At 40.9% G+C, this 16,022-nt stretch overlaps 1 protein-coding gene across 7 annotated transcripts in view; it reads left to right on the top strand.

The window, feature by feature from the left end:
• Positions 1-16,022, top strand: part of PTPN13 (protein tyrosine phosphatase, non-receptor type 13) — a 227,927-nt gene that overhangs the window by 184,808 nt on the left and 27,097 nt on the right. For 4 of the 7 annotated variants that reach the window (XM_019552792.1, XM_019552791.1, XM_019552788.1 and 1 more), the window contains 13 exons: positions 368-499; positions 881-1,347; positions 3,387-3,530; positions 6,209-6,302; positions 7,947-8,032; positions 9,006-9,168; positions 9,429-9,643; positions 9,743-9,841; positions 11,723-12,090; positions 12,405-12,591; positions 14,133-14,291; positions 15,006-15,177; positions 15,288-15,498. In XM_019552792.1, the coding sequence (XP_019408337.1) occupies positions 368-499; positions 881-1,347; positions 3,387-3,530; positions 6,209-6,302; positions 7,947-8,032; positions 9,006-9,168; positions 9,429-9,643; positions 9,743-9,841; positions 11,723-12,090; positions 12,405-12,591; positions 14,133-14,291; positions 15,006-15,177; positions 15,288-15,498 (2,497 nt within the window). The remainder of the gene's footprint in view (positions 1-367; positions 500-880; positions 1,348-3,386; positions 3,531-6,208; positions 6,303-7,946; positions 8,033-9,005; positions 9,169-9,428; positions 9,644-9,742; positions 9,842-11,722; positions 12,091-12,404; positions 12,592-14,132; positions 14,292-15,005; positions 15,178-15,287; positions 15,499-16,022) is intronic. The other 3 variants (XM_019552794.1, XM_019552789.1, XM_019552793.1) reach the window with 2 other exon arrangements.

Genomic DNA, 16,022 nt, shown 5'->3' with positions numbered 1-16,022 from the left:
ACTTGACTATACTGTATGTAGTCAGTTTCCCACATCTGGTCTATTCAGTTTCCCCTATTTGTATTTCACTGAGTCATAGGGAAAATAGAAATGCTTATAAAATCTAGAAAAATGTGGCTGCTACATCCAAAAAGAAATCGGCAGGGAGGCTCAAGTAGGTTTAGGTACTAAAACTACTTCAAGCACACTGAAGTTTGCCAGTGTCAATGTAATTTTATTGGCCAAAATAACTTGGCATTCAGTGTCAACAAACTAAGAAACAAAAATGAATTCAGAGCTTTGTGCAGAGTTTTAACCTTGCAACCTCATTAAATTCTGGAAGTGGTAATACTAAGTGGCTTGTATCTGAATATATCCCCTTCTGCAGGACATCGGCTGATATCTGTGAACAGTGTGAGTTTAGAAGGTGCCAGCCACCATACAGCATTAGAAATTCTGGAGAATGTTCCTGAAGACGTAACACTTGTTATCTCTCAGCCAAAAGACAAACTTCCCAAAGGTATTTTAAAAATCAAACCCTTAAGTTTACTATGCATTCTATTACTTTCTCCCTTTCCCACTATAATACAGAAGAATATAATTTCCTCCCTCTTCCTGAAACTTCCCACAGTTTTGCAACTTGTGGCAGATTACCATCTGAATACATGAGTTGGATTTCCTCAAGCTTGAATTGTCAATGCAAGTAAAACTCCAGTTTAAATGCTTCAGAACTAGATTATGTAAGAAATAGGTTGTTGTATTTAACTTTGAGCAGTTGCTCTTATTTCAGTGATTGAAGAGTACTCTGTTTTATGCACATTTAAATCATCATCATGCATTTCCAATATCTGAAAGTTAATATTTCTGTTTATTAATTGTTAAATTAAATTTTCATTCTTAGCGTTATCTAGTCCCATACGTCTTGCCAATGGAACAAGAAGTTATTTAAGAAGGCCTTCATCAACGCAGGACAATGAGGCAGAATCATCTTCAGAGGAACACAACAGGTCACGAGGTCACCAAAGGCCTATCTCGGGGATTTCAGCTGGATTATCTGGAGGCAAAAGGGATGGAAGCCTGAGCTCCCAGGACTCCAGGACTGAAAGTGCCAGTCTGTCTCAGAGCCAAATGAATGGCTTCTTTGGCAACCACATCAGTGACCGAGCACAGCAGGAGCTGCAGCATTGCCATGATTCTCAATCTGTCCATGCCAAAACCAATGAGAAAATGAAAATCTCTACTGACAGTAACAGAGCAAATATGAAAAAGCCTGGTAATCTGGAAAATGTGGAGTATTCTGACCGGGGGGATTCTGACATGGATGAAGCAACTTATTCCAGTAGTCAGGAGCAACAAGCAGCTAAAAAGGCACAGTCCATTTCTATTAAGTGTTTGAAAACATTCACACACACACATAACTAAACAGACTGCCCTCGATCATGACGTGCTCCAAGAGTGAGAAAGGGAGGGATTGCATTTTCCACTGTAATGGCTACTGCATTTTTACTAACATTTAAGTACAGGTTTTCAAAAACTAACTCCCTTCATGCTTAAAATGTATGAAAGATAAGGAAATGGAGAAATAACCATTGTCTGTTTTATAAGAAACAGTTTACTAGTACATCTTTCTCGTAATTAGGAGATTTTTTCCAAAATACCCGGACAAATGAACTCCTGAAGTTTCAAACAGTTTAGAAGGGCCTTACTTGCATGGATAGAGGACTTTTTAGCTTAACCTCAGCATGACATCACTTGAGCCTTTTTAAAACCAATTAACAGCCTGTGTATGTGTGGTGGCAATTCTCAGTTGCTTTCAAAAGAAAATCTGCTTTCAACCCCAGATATAAAATTTGGCCATATAGTCTACTGGTCATCGACATGGTTATACATTTCCTTATTTACCAGATTAATTGCTGTCTTCCTGGATTAGGGGAAAGCAATAGTGATATATATATTGTATTAGCAGGCAGGCTAGTTACAGAAGAGGGTTTTTGTAGGATATGGTTAAGAATAATATATTTGTCCAATCAGCAGTAGAGGCCTTCTGTTGAAGTTAGGGGTGTTCCACCAAATTAGTCCAACAGAGGATCTGGCCCAGTGTATTCTTGTGATGATGATTCCTTCTTTTTAGGGACCCAGTGCATGTAGATATAGCGGCCTAAAACAAAATGCTATAGGGGGGCACTGATAGAGATTTTGGAGGCCCATGCCGATAGACAATTTTTACACAGGCATATCGGCCAATACCAATCCGATTTCTGATACAGCTGTGTCCAGCTGGCAAGTCTATTGTGGTGAAACAGGAGGGAGGAGGGAAGGGGCATGGGGGTGCAGATCAATGCCCACCGCAGTGAGGGGGTAGAGCTGGGATAAGTGTTGCCCAGCTGGGGCAGGCATAGGACAGAGCTGCGGCTCATCTGGGGGGGGCAGGTCAACTCCTGCCACTCGTCCAGGTGGGCATGGGAGTGGGGGGCATATGCCCCCACATCTGCACAGGGTGGGCTGCAGCTGGGGCCAGGAGTCATGCAACGCATGGTGGGGAGTGGCAGCACTGGGGGTGGGGCTAAGTTGGGGGGGCTGCAGCCACCTCAGATTTCATCATAGACCCCTCCCAATGCCATCACTGCCCACCCCAAGATCAGTGTGGCCCCTGGCCTCAGCCTGCAGCTGCAGCCCAGACCTGCCTGCCCCATGCAAATCTGGAGGCACCCCTGCCCCCCCCATGCCTCCCGGGTGATCAGTGGGAGCCACCAGGCGAGTGGGCAAGCACCAAACGAGCCACCAGACAAGTGACTCCCGGACAAGCGGTGCACAGTTTCCCGCTGCCTGCACCTCCCCCAAACTGGCTCCATCCTGCGCCTGCCCTGCTCTGTCTGGGCAGCTCCAGCCCCACTCTCCCTCAATGCGGAGGATGTTGATCTGCCCTGCCATCTCTCCCCTTCCCCCCCCCTGCCCTTCCGTCACAGCAGAATTACCAGCTGCATACAGCTCTCTACACTGCTGGGCTGTGCTCCTTGATGCCTGTGTGCTGTGGCTGCACACATGTACAGGCATTTATCAGCCAGATTATCAGCCACTTCAGGCTGACTTCCGATGTAGTCCATTTTCTTTATATTGGTGCCGATGCGATATTGGACTGATGTATTGGACTGATAGCACCTCTAAAGTGCTATTATGTGTCAAGTCCATCACAGGGTTAAGCTCTCTTGCAGTAAATGTAATGGCAGCAGGGATAAACTACAAGCTCAGTGAATCTATTTTGTTATGAAGTCCTCCCCTATTTGCACCCCTTTCTGCTCTCGCTCTCTCTCTCCCCCATAAATGCACAGTAAGGTCCTTGTTATTATTTTCTGTGCTAACAGGGAATTGTTATTTTCTTGTCTTTTTTTTTTTTCCTTTTTGTAAAGGATTCTTCTTCAATGAATACAACAAACAAAATGAACTCTAAAAAGCTTTCTGCAACTCCTCTTAAACCTGGAGATATCTTTGAGGTCGAACTAGCCAAAAAAGATAACGGCTTGGGAATAAGTGTCACGGTACTGTTTGACAAGGTTTTTAGATGTTTTCTCTTTTTTTCTCTACTCCCAGCAACCTGTTAAATTACTAAATTACAGGGAAGCAAGTATTTTAAAAGGCCTCTGTTAAGTACCTTCTTATAGATATTTCACCTCTCTGAAACTAGAAGACGCACATTTTTCATCTCTCTTGTCATTTTCCATATAGTAAATAGTGTTGCTATTACTTGTCTCAAGCCCTAGTTATGGACTGGGGCAGCATTATACTCTAAAAAATTTACAAACACAAAAAAAACAGTCCCTGATCAAATTGCTTGCAATCTAAATACAAAACAAACCACCTGGGGAGCCGTGCAGGAGGGAGTGAAACATGTTTGGTCAGTATGGTGAACAGTAGTCTTAGCACACCAGCAGCCTAACTCTTGTCAAACATTTTGAAGGAGTCCCAGAAAAGGAGGGCTTTAAGGAGCACAAGTGAAAGAAGATAACGGAATTTCTACAGCTGTAGGGTTGTCATGGGAGAAAGTACAAAGATGCTTGAATGAAAAATTAGCAAGCAAGCAATGGAGGGCTGGCTTCATGGGCTTCTCACACCTGATCTCACATTGATGCATGAGAAAGTGGTGTGGTAGATAGGCTGTGAAGGACTTTGAATGCAAAGGCAAGTAATAGTTGGAGCTTAATAAGCAGGCCAAATTCAGTCCTGACCAACTGAACCAGTGGAAAACTACTGAACCTAGTGGAATTATATGAGACTAATTTTGGTCCAGGTTATTTTTGCCTTACACTAGCAACATTATTTCAAAACAGCTCTGCAAACAGTCCTTGTCATGTATTCCGTGGTTTCCCTCTGCTGGTTAAGCAGCAGAGGAGCATAAAACATTTTATCTAGGTGAGGACTGGCTGAAGTTTTTGTTTTGTTTTGCGGTGTATTTTTTTTATGTTTATGGCAAGACAATAAGGAGGTTGACTATATATTCTTTTAATTTTACACATGGCATACCAAACTTTTGGAAATAACTCAAATTTTGGGTATAACCTACTGGACAGGGGCACTTCAAAGGCAGGAATGAGTACATTATATCTGTAGTACTCAGTGTGTTTCTGTAGGTGTCAGAGAATGTTTTGGTCCCTAGGCAATTTAACATTAAAAGATTAGCTGATCTATCTCCATATACTCCAAGCAGTTTAAATGCAAACAAGAGTGTAAATGTTGATAATGGTGAGCAGATATTTATAGAGCAGAACAGATAATTTCAATACCTGTTTGATGTATTACAAATATAGACATTTTCCTGATCTAGTGTTAACACTACACTTTAGATGGGATGTTATCTTTCAAGTGTACCAAGTTTTAATGTATCCTTTAATGAAGATGAGAGTAGAATAAAACTCTCCTCTTTTTAAAGCCCAAATACAATCTTATGTGCGCCTTTATTAACTATCAATGGAACAATTTTTGTTCTTCTAAAACAATTATGATAATGAGTGCTCTGCACTGACAAACAGTAGCTATAAACAATGTTCTATTCTTGATCATCTTAAGCAGGAGAAAGCAATGCTAACTGGTTTCTAGTGGCAGGGAGAACTTACATGTAAAGCTACAGTGTTAACAGTGGGGAAATATTTCTTTTAGGGTCCATGGTCTGGATTACCAGTCAATTAGATTTCATAAACTGTCCATATGAATTATAAATTAAAATACGTTCCAAATCTAAAGAAATGGAACAGCTATCCCTAGACGATTATATCTAGTGATAGCTTGCTTCACTGTTACTGGCAAATAGAAGTGTAAATTATGCATGGGTAAAATGAAGATTTAGCCACTGACTTGTTGCCACCCTGCTCTATCCATACTTTGATTCTGTAAAATTTGGCAATAGTCATCAGTACAAAGACTTCTCCTGAAGATTTAACTAGTGGTAGGTTTCTCTTATTTCCATTTTCTGCCTCCAACCTTATCCTTGCACTGCTCTAGAAATTGCTGTAACGTTTTAAATTGGTTTGAAGTAATTCCAAAATAAACAGTTGTATCAGTCAGTTTGGGGACACAGGTTGAAATAATTTCTGATCTAACTGCTCGTCCTTTAAACCTATGAAGGGATCTTTAAGATGTTTTCAGAGTATGTGGTGTGTCCGTGTGCACCATATAAGAAGGTTGAGTTCCTCAAAATAATTTCCATTTGAAGCTTAAGCAAATTTTAAGCCTTCAGTTTTGGTACCTCTTAAATGAATACATTTTGCCTTGCACACAGCTTTCCATAACCTGAGAGAAAGGAATACTTCATACTCAGTACTTTACTGAGAGATTAAATTAGGACATTGCATGTATGCGTCCTGGCTGATGATGCATGTGCCTAAAGTCTCGGCAGATGTACATGTGCACACAGATCTTGGCACTTGCATAATAACTTGCATAAGCGTTCTTCATACTTCTGTGTGAAGGAAGTTGTTTTAAATGGCAGCATTTGTATTTTTGTGCTTGATAGTTGTAGTACCCCATTGTCCTCTGCTTGCACTTGTGTACTTGCATGGATCTCAAAATGTTGCTTTATACAAAATTGTGATTTCAACAGTTTAGCAGTTGCTTTTACTTGCCAATGGCCTGAGCTGCTTCCTCAATGTAAGGATTGTTTACCTTTCTTGAACAGAGATTTTACTAAATTGTTTAAATATTAAAATGTTTATATGTTGCCTGTTTGTTTTTCATTTAGGGTGGGGTAAATACCAGTGTAAGACATGGTGGCATTTATGTGAAGGCTGTTATTCCTAAAGGGGCAGCAGAAGCAGATGGCAGAATTCAGAAAGGTACATATTTTGTTCTTTCCACAAGTGTGCTTAACCACAAATAATAGTCAAATCAACCTAATTTTGTGTAGACCTTTGTGGCAACACTGTGATATATAGCAAGAGAAAAAGTACCCCAGAGTTTTCCTGACTGCTTGGTGACTTCCTGTTCATTCTCCATGTGCTCATATCCACATTTATCAGTAAGGGAAACAGCTACCTGTCTGAATTTCTCCTGTAGTACTTATCACCTTAGTATGTCTACCTCAGATGGCTGGTTGGGAGGATTATTTGGTTGATCTTTGCAATGGCACTCTGAAGGCATAAAAAGCTAATAAATACCAAGTCTTAAACTTGACAACTGGTGCTGTGGAAAAGGCAGTAAGAACTGATGACAAAGTGTGAGGCTGTTGCAGCTGTGATAGGAAATGCTGAAACTCCTGTGACGAAAGCCAATTACAAAACATGCTGTAGTCAGTGTTTCATTCAAATGCATTGTGCTTTAATGGAGCGTGGTGTTCTGATAATGCCTGGAGGATGGAGAAAAGGGCTTTGGATTGCTAGTGATCTCCTTGCTTGACATACCAAGTATCTCAGTACAAAAAATCCATGTGACTGCTATGATTATTCTTGTTCTTAAGCCAGTCCCTATTTTCCAGTGAAGCGAGGAGTGCCAGCGTTAGGCTAAGGCTTTTTCTACATGCTTCAGATTTCTCAGGGAAGTATCGCTCTGATTACTTAAAACTAATTTAGATTTAGGATCATTACGTAACACGGTAGTTACAAAAAAGCCTTATTCAAGCCTGATTCAAGCTTACAAAAATCCTTATTTCAATACTTGGAGCTTTGGCAGGAGTTTAGCAAGTCAGGCCCTGAGGATAGCCATATCACCCCGTCAGTGGCTGCCTGGTGCCTGCCTCACTTGCCCACCCTGACCTCTCAGGTGCTCACTTCTGCCAGGTGCTGTCTCTCCTGCCATGCCTTGATGTTAAAATAAAGTGAGGAGGTGGCCCTCAGGGGTCATTGAGCTCAGGATATTCTTCCAGCCCCAGTTATCCTTAGGCCCAGCTTGGCCTGCTCAAGTTGGCCCCCAGTGCAGCACTTGATCCTTCAGGGCTTAAATCATTTTCTGGACTTTTCTGGCATTGACCCTCTTACACTGGCTGTGTCCCTGAGCCCCGATCCACTTTACCAGACCTTGGCTCCTAGGCCCCTCAGCCCTGCTCTTGTCCCTCTCTGGCTCTGGGCCTGCTCTCACAGTCCTTGGGGCTTTGGGCCCCCTCTCATCCTCTGTTCCTTAAAATCTGAGTCCTTACCCACAGTCTCCTGACCCTCAGTTTTCAGTCTAGTTCTTCAGCAAAGTGGCAGTGCCTCTCTAAGCTCTCCCTGCAGTCTCCAAGCCTCCCCTCACCACTGCTTCTGGTCCTCCGGTTGGGGCAAGCAGCAATTTTTCTGAAAGGGTGCTCCACACCTAATGGTTCCTTGAGGGCCCACCTCTTCAGTATTGGGGTAGGGGGCCCATTACAGCAAGTAGCTGCCTTCATTTAACAAGAAAAACAAACAACTTGATGTAATATATCACAGTGAATTAAAAGGATGCTGTATGTAAATGATTTTTTGTTGTCTTCTTCCCTTCCTCTTAAATCAGTCATTATTTGTCTTTAGGTGACCGTGTGCTCTCTGTTAATGGGACTAGTTTGGAAGGAGCAACCCATAAACAAGCTGTGGAAACACTGAGAAACACGGGGCAGGTAAAAAAATCTTCTGTCTTTAGCTTATGAATTTAATGTCAGTAAAAGTGCATTAGACAGCACTGATGGAAGGAACGTTTCCACATTTATGTAGGGACTTTGTTATAACACACTTAGTTCCATTGGACAACAAATTCACAGCGCAAGTGGGCTGCTCAGTAGGTCCTTTAATCTCGAAGGCTCCCCCATGCATTTCCTCCCCCTCCCCGCGTTGTTTACCTGCTGAAGGGCCCCAGTAGCTCTGCTGATTGGTGCTGACCGGCTGGGAGGCAAAAACCTTGCCATATTTAAAACAGTGCCTGCCCATCAGGAGCGAGCAGCGGGGCCCCTCCGCCAGTGGGCGGGGGGGTGCATACAGGAGAACCTGCAAGACTTAAAGGAGCCACTGTACCACCCAGTTTCACAGTGAATTTGGTAGGGCCTTATCCACTGGTATCCTTTTACTCCAACAAAAGTGCCATTTAAATCAATGGCAGTATTCCTAGCACAAAACTGTTGTTTCTTGTATTACCAGTTGAACCGGACATTAGCTATCCAAGCCTAACAAATTGATAGTGCATATACAAATAGTGCATCTCTGCAGTGCCAACATGCCACAAATACACACGTCATAAAAAGTCTTTTCATACAAACTTCTGTGTAGCAGTACCAGATTGTGAATGATGTGGTCAGTAATTTTTTTTTTAAGTTTCACACTTCATTGGAAAAGGTCTTAAATTATTTTTGCAGATGCCTGTCTTGGTGATATACCAGTCTGTTTCTCTGTTGTTTGACATTTAACATTTACAGTGTTTAAAATTAATTAATAATTACTTTTATTAATCCAGAGATTGTTGCTGTAGAATTTAATTACCTAAGTGAATCAGTGAATTCAGTTAAATTGTGAATTTACCTAAGTGAATTTAATTACCTAAGTGAATGTATAACCTTTGTGAGTAGGGCTGACTAACTTAAATGTACTACGTTTCTGCAGGTAGTACATCTGTTGTTGGAAAAGGGACAGCTTCCTGTTGCCGAAGTCCATGCTCCAGTTACACCCCAATGCACTCCTCCCAGTCAGGCGGGACAGAGTGACTCCCTGGATAAGTCAGCAGCAAAAACTACAGATACCAAAGACTACAACTTTGTTACTGAAGGTCAGGCCATATAGGAAAACTGTCTGAACTTTAAATCATTCCCCTGATTTTTCTGAATTACCTCAGCCAGGAGACCATGAAGTTAAACAGATCCCAGAAATTATCACAGACACATGGCTGGGATGGTTTAGTCTGAGGTGATCCTGCCAGGAGCAGGGGACTGACTTAAAACAACCTCAGTTTTGGTTCTGATCACAGTTACTGAATGTACAGTCAGTAGGAAGTAAAGGAGCAATCCCTTATATCTGTTTGTTTCACAGACAATACGTTTGAGGTAAAGGTGCTGAAGAACAGTTCAGGCCTGGGATTCAGTTTTTGCCGTGAAGACAACCTTACACCGGAGCAGTTGGGCTCAAGCATAGTAAGGGTTAAAAAGCTTTTCCCTGGACAGCCTGCTGCTGAAAGTGGGAAAATTGAAACTGGGGATGTCATCCTGAAAGTAAATGGAGCGTCATTAAAAGGACTATCCCAGCAGGTTTGAGCTCCCTATTGTCTTGTTTGTCACTAGCAAAATTTGCTTTGTGGAACTCTTACAAGTAGGATCTGTCTGATATTAAGTTAACTCTGCCTGTAGGAGGTCATCTCAGCTCTCAGAGGAACATTCCCTGAAGTATCTCTCCTCCTGTGCAGGCCACCCCCTGGTATACTCCCAGAAATTGATCCTTCTTTATTGGTAAGGTCTAGAGCTTTTGATACTTGGGCTTTTAAGTTCTGCTTATTCAATGTGCCAGACAAGTAAATGAACAAGTGTGCAAGTGACATCTTTTTCAGAAGTCAGCATGTAAGTTTGGCAAGTACATGAGTACAGAAATTTGAGCAGGAATGAGCAAATGGAGTGGTGAAACCTTCTGTATTTACTGATTCATATACCCCATTAATGGGATTATCAATCCTTGATCTTGGTAAAATAGTCCTTGATCTTCCAGTGGTACAACACCCTAAGGATTAAACTAATAGGAAGTGGGTAGAGGCAGATCCTCCCCGGTGTGAACTGCCATAACTTTTTGGGATAAAATTAAAATGTTCCCTACATCCCTCCAAAATGCCCTCTCATTCAGGTATAGTGGGAAAAACTTGGACAACTATTGCACTTTAACCATAGAAAGGTACAGCAAAAGCTGTGTTAACTGGCACTTTATTAGTTGGAAAACTCTATTAACCGGCATCCGAGGGACATGGCAAAAGTGACACCGGAAGTACCACTTCTGGGTTTCACCGCCGCTGCGAGCAGAGTTCTTGCCACTTCTTTGGCCCACAGCCCAAGGAAAAGCAGCCTGCGCAGGGGTCCCCTCCCTGTCCCCTGGCACACTGATGCTGGGGATGGTGTACTTTGATTAACCAAAATATTTGATTAACCAGCATATCCCTTCCCCAGGGATGCCAGATAACAGAGTTTTTACTGTAGTTAGCCATGTTAATCTAAAGTCAGTCAGAAGGCAGGGTAGATATGCACTTTTATACACAAAATAAATAAGAGTGAGAGTAAGCACAAGCTTTTGTGAACCAAAGTTCACTTCATTAGATGATATGAAAGGATAGTTTAGAGCTGACTATAAAGTGGAGTGATTAATTAGTATACAATAGGTGAGAAAGCAGGAAGGAGAGAGAGGAGTACTATGAGAGGCATCAAGCAAACAACCTGTAGGAACAAAGGAGTCACAAAAACTAATCCAGGTTTTGGGATAAGAATCTGCAGTCCCTGTTTAAACCATGCTTAACATGGTCCAATTTGTGGATGATTTCTTTAACCATAGTCATAGTTGGCACCTATGAGGCTTCACTTGGAGTACTGTGTACAATTTTGGGCACTGCATTTCAAGAAAGACTTAGACAAATTAGAAAGAGTCTCATAGGAGCAATAAAAATGTTTAGAGATCTGGGAAACGTGATTTATGAGGAAAGGCTGGAAGTACTGGGATTATTTCATATGGAGAGATGATTGAGGGGCATTTGGTGTCGGTCTTCAGATACCTGAAGGGTAGTTATAAACAGGATGGTGATAGACCTGTTTTCTGTAGCTGCAGAGGACAGCACAAGGAGTAATGGTCTTAAACGACAGCAAGGGAGATTTAGGTTGGAGATTAGGAAGAATTTTCTCACTGTGAAGATAAGTAAGCATTGAAACAGGCAACCTAGGCAGGTTGTGGAATCTGCGTCTTAGAAGTTTTTAAGAGCAACATAGACAAACACACTGTCTGAGATGATTTAGATGAGGATGGTCCATACTTGACCAGAGAGATCGACTAGATGATCTCCTGAGGTACCTTCTAGCCCTCCTTTTCTGTGATTCATTATGTTCAATATTATATAATGTAGGTATGCATTTGAAAAATCTACATTTCTTGTGAATGAGAGAAATTTTTAAATCGCTTGAAACAGATACACCAAACCCTTTCTGGTTTAAGTTTATTATATTGATTTTTATAGTAAATAGCATGAATCTTAACTGAGTGTTTTGATTATTTCTGCCCTCTTTACATTTTTTTGCCCAGACTAATACAAAAATGATTATTACTGCTTAATATTACTGATTAAATATCTCTTTTAATTGCAGACTCCCGTACATTCTCCCCAACAAATATTTCCAGATGCCAGGAGAGAGGTCTCTTCTCCAATGAATGAAGATCAAGGGGAGAGCTCAGATGAAAACGAAGCTAATGATAAAAGCAAGAAAAGATTAAAATCGCCTTCCAGGAGAGACAGCTACAGTGATAGCAGTGGAAGTGGGGAACAAGAAGTAGCAGGGAATCCAGCAGAGACAATACTGGCTGGAAACCCTGGCTGGAAGTCTGCCCTATACCATACTCCAGATCAAGTGACTGCTCAGGCACACAGTCAGTATGAAATGACTCGTAGCCAAGAAGAGGCGGCCATCCACCACTCTACTCGTGAGGCCCCTCGGAAGCCAGAGGTTGAGGATAGGTATATTTCTAACAGTTATTTATTTTGCAAAAGTTGTATTAGGGTTTCATAGGTGCAGAAGAGTCAGAAGGGTAGAATTCCCCTACAAAAATGGAAGATAGACCAGATAAATTAGACTTATTTGTGAAAAGTCAAAATTTATTTCACATAAAATAAACATCAAAAGTTGGTTTATTTGGATTGGGGTTGTGAGATCCACCCTGACTTTGGGTTTTTAAATACTGTCAAAAACAGAGTTCAGAGGTGAACTCTCTGTGAAGTGATGCATTGTATCTCTAGTAGATTGTTTAAACTCTTTCCATGTCTTCCTGTAGTAATCCTCTATCACCACTACCACTGGACTTGCCACCAGTACCAAGCTGTAGGACTGTTCCTGATATTGCTGCTCCTGGTTTGATGGGGGATGCCTACACCAGCTCTGTCTCTGAGCTAACTTCCCAAGAGGGAGGGATGAAATCATCGCTCAGCCAATTCGAAAAACATACTGATGAATATGAACCAGTAATTTCTCTCTCTTTCTTTCTTTCTTTCTTTCTTTCTTTCTTTCTTTCTTTCTCTGAACCATGCGTGTTAAATTCTGTGGGGGAGGGAGGGTTTGGAGCATTGGTCAGTCATGATTTTGGCAGCAACCAAATGCAAGCTGTGCATGTTTACTTAGAATTAGAGCTGTTTTTCTAGATGACATTCTAAGTTTATACTTGACTGGAGGCATATTTTAGAAAAGACGTGTACATTCTGCTTATTGTAGGCAGCCATTTGTAAAATCTGAAATGTTGTCATTATTCACACAAGTGTCCCTAGGTATGTAGAGCCTGGGCCACCTAAAGGATTCAGAGGTTTTGCTCTTTCTTTTAGCTGGGATGTAAAACTGTCATCACAAGCTCTAAAACTGCCTGTGTAACTTGTAAACGTGTTCACTCTACAGATGTAATAGGCACATCCTGAACATAAGCACCAAAAATGACACACAAGGGAGAAACTTCCATTTAGGCTTGCAAAGGAAAACAGTATTCTCTCCTAAATGTCTAACTAGCCTGAGGCAGTGTTTTGAGATTACTCATTTATCAAATAATACTTTCTCCGTTAACATCCTCTGAGACTTCTTGAAGTCCTTACATTCCCTCCATTTTTGCTGTGCTACATTCATCCACAAGATCCTCTGCTCTCTTCAGAATTTTTTGACATTTGTTTTTAATACCTGTGAGGCACTGTTGTTGTGCATCTCGAAGTGTCTCCTGCTCTCTCTTTTCTTGTCAGTTCACAGTCGAAGACAGGGTTCAAAACTGAGCCTTTGTATTTCTCATTGTAGTACAAAGCACCATAAGCTTTACAGCCAAGTGTACACCTCTCCCAGATCTAAAAAAGGAACACTAAATTCACATGCAAACCCAATGCATGCATGTGTATAATACCAATCTACACAGAATAGTCTTGCCTTTTGGCAACTGAAATGTGCAGCTTTGTCCTTTTGTACTAGACCATTTTCTTCCTTCAAATTTATATCCATCAGTGTTTTGCCCTGATCCTGCAAACATGTCGAGCTTTTCTAATCTTGAAAGTTAATCAAGAATTAAATAACATTTAAAGACTTTATACCTATTAATTCAAGGAATCCCAGAACAACAGCAGTCTCCCTATGCCTGAAGAAGGGTACTTGTGCCTCAATGTTTGCCAAGAACTTTGTTCCAGCTACTCAGTTGGTCTAATAAAAGATATCACATCTACCCAAAGAACCTTGCCTGCCTATGTCCTTAGACCAACATGGCTACAACAAAAAACCCTGCAGAGTTAATCCAGACTTCCTAGTCTGGAATATTTGCAAGTATAGACAAGCCTATGTTCAACTGTATGCACAAGAACAGTCCCCTTGAGTCTGTATTTGTGTTGAGTGAATTGGTTAATAAAGTCTCCTTAACCTATGTGAATTTAAATAACTCAGTCAGACTACCCATATATTTTTTCAGTACGCACTATTTATTTGCCTATATGAAACTGTCCATATTCAAAAGCTTATGTTCTAAAACATAATTTTCTTCTCATAGGAAGTGGAGCTTGAAGTCTCCATGACTAAATCAGAAAAGGGAAGCCTTGGCTTTACAGTGACCAAAGGTAATGATAATGTTGGCTGTTACATTCATGACATTGTGCAGGATCCTGCCAAAAGTGACGGTAGACTACGACCAGGAGACCGTCTTATAAAGGTAAGGCAATTAAAACTCCATAGTAGAATATATTCCAGAGCTAAAGGGATTTATTTGAAAAATGAGTGGAAATCAACAAACTTCTAGTCAGAAGAATATGGACTCCAAATTGTTTGGAGTACTGAATGAATTGTGGGTCGGAAGCAAAAATAAATGCATATGTTGAAATCATGATATAACAGCTGTGGAATTAACTTAAATATAACTATAAAATAAAACCTGAAAGATTACTGTAAAAAAATGGGCACTGTGTAACCCTTCTTCCAAACTTTGGGTTGAAATGAATTGGCTCAATATAGCTGATATTACGATTATAGTTAAACTAAATCCTGATTACTCAGAATGTTCAGATAAGCTTGTGCAATTTTCTGCCCAACAACAGGGAAAACATCTTTAAATACTTTGAGCCAAACTGAAGCAAGTTACAGACCTCACTAAAATTTTATTCTTTCAGTTTCTGGAACAGTTACACACTGTAACTTTTTGTCATTTTCCATTTATAGTTACGGATTTGATTCTTGACTTGTAATGTTTTCATCAAATATGTTTATTGATGCAAATGGATATCACCATAAACTACAATCGCTGTCCTGTCAACTTGCAGTGTTTATAGTTTGGACATTTAATAGGGCCATTAACTGAATTACTTTAGCAATGCTGGATGTTTAAATTGGAGTAAAAACTAGAATGTTTCTTTTGCTTTTATCCTCACAGGTTAATGATATGGATGTTACTAACATGAGTCACACAGATGCTGTACATTTTCTCAGAGCTGCCCCAAAGACGGTCAGAATAGTGGTTGGCCGGGTTTTGGAGTTACCCAAGATTCCCATATTACTTCATTTACTGCCTGATATTATATTAACATGCCATAAAGAGGAGCTGGGTAATAAAAATTTTATTGCTGCTCACCCTCGTATAGAATATGTTTGTTGTTCCACTTTTAAAAACCACACTTAATTCTTAAAAAAGGATTTTTTTTTTTCCTCTGCACAGGTATCTCTTTATCTGGAGGTCATGATAGCCTTTACCAGGTGGTATATATTAGTGATATCCAACCAACCTCAATTGCTGCCAAGGAAGGCAGTCTCCGTATGTTAGATATCATCCATTACATTAATGGAGTCAACATACAGGGAATGACTCTGAAAGAAGCTAGAAGAACGTTGGAAATGTCACTTCCTAATGTGGTGCTAAAAGCCACAAGGTATCCTCTGGGAGCAAATTCTTTCTTGTGCTTTTTAACTGGAATAATTGTATCTTAATCCCCTTTAAAATATTTTTCTAGCAGAACTACCACCCCTGGGTGTGATAATGGCTGATGTATCTTTAGGTTTGTTCCTTCAGGATATTCTATCATCAAGATAACAGGTTTCAGGGGAGCTGAGTACTGTTACCAGATTTGCCCATTACTTTGGGTTGTGCTTATTTATTAGTGATACGTTTCTAGGGTCTTGGTAATTCTATTAATGTGCTGTTTGTGTTACTTGTGTTTCTATACAGAGCTGTATCTTTTCCTTCTGCGAGCCCTCACCCCCAGTGGAGCTATCTTGCAGGACTCTGTTCAGTGGGGCTGGGTTCCTCCAGTCCCCAAATCAGTCATACACACAAACACGCATGGATTAACATGACACGCCTGACCTGGCCGGGTTGATCAGCATGGACAGGCTGACACCCTCATATGCCAAGAATCAGTTCATCAGAGCAACAATAACTACAGTCAGACACAAG

The sequence above is a fragment of the Crocodylus porosus genome, unplaced genomic scaffold, assembly GCF_001723895.1.
Source record: "Crocodylus porosus isolate Cpor-Errol unplaced genomic scaffold, CroPor_comp1, whole genome shotgun sequence".
In the NCBI taxonomy this organism is placed as follows: domain Eukaryota; kingdom Metazoa; phylum Chordata; order Crocodylia; family Crocodylidae; genus Crocodylus; species Crocodylus porosus.
The sequence above is the reverse complement of the archived record's forward strand: the minus strand, read 5'-3'. Positions and strand labels throughout refer to the sequence as shown.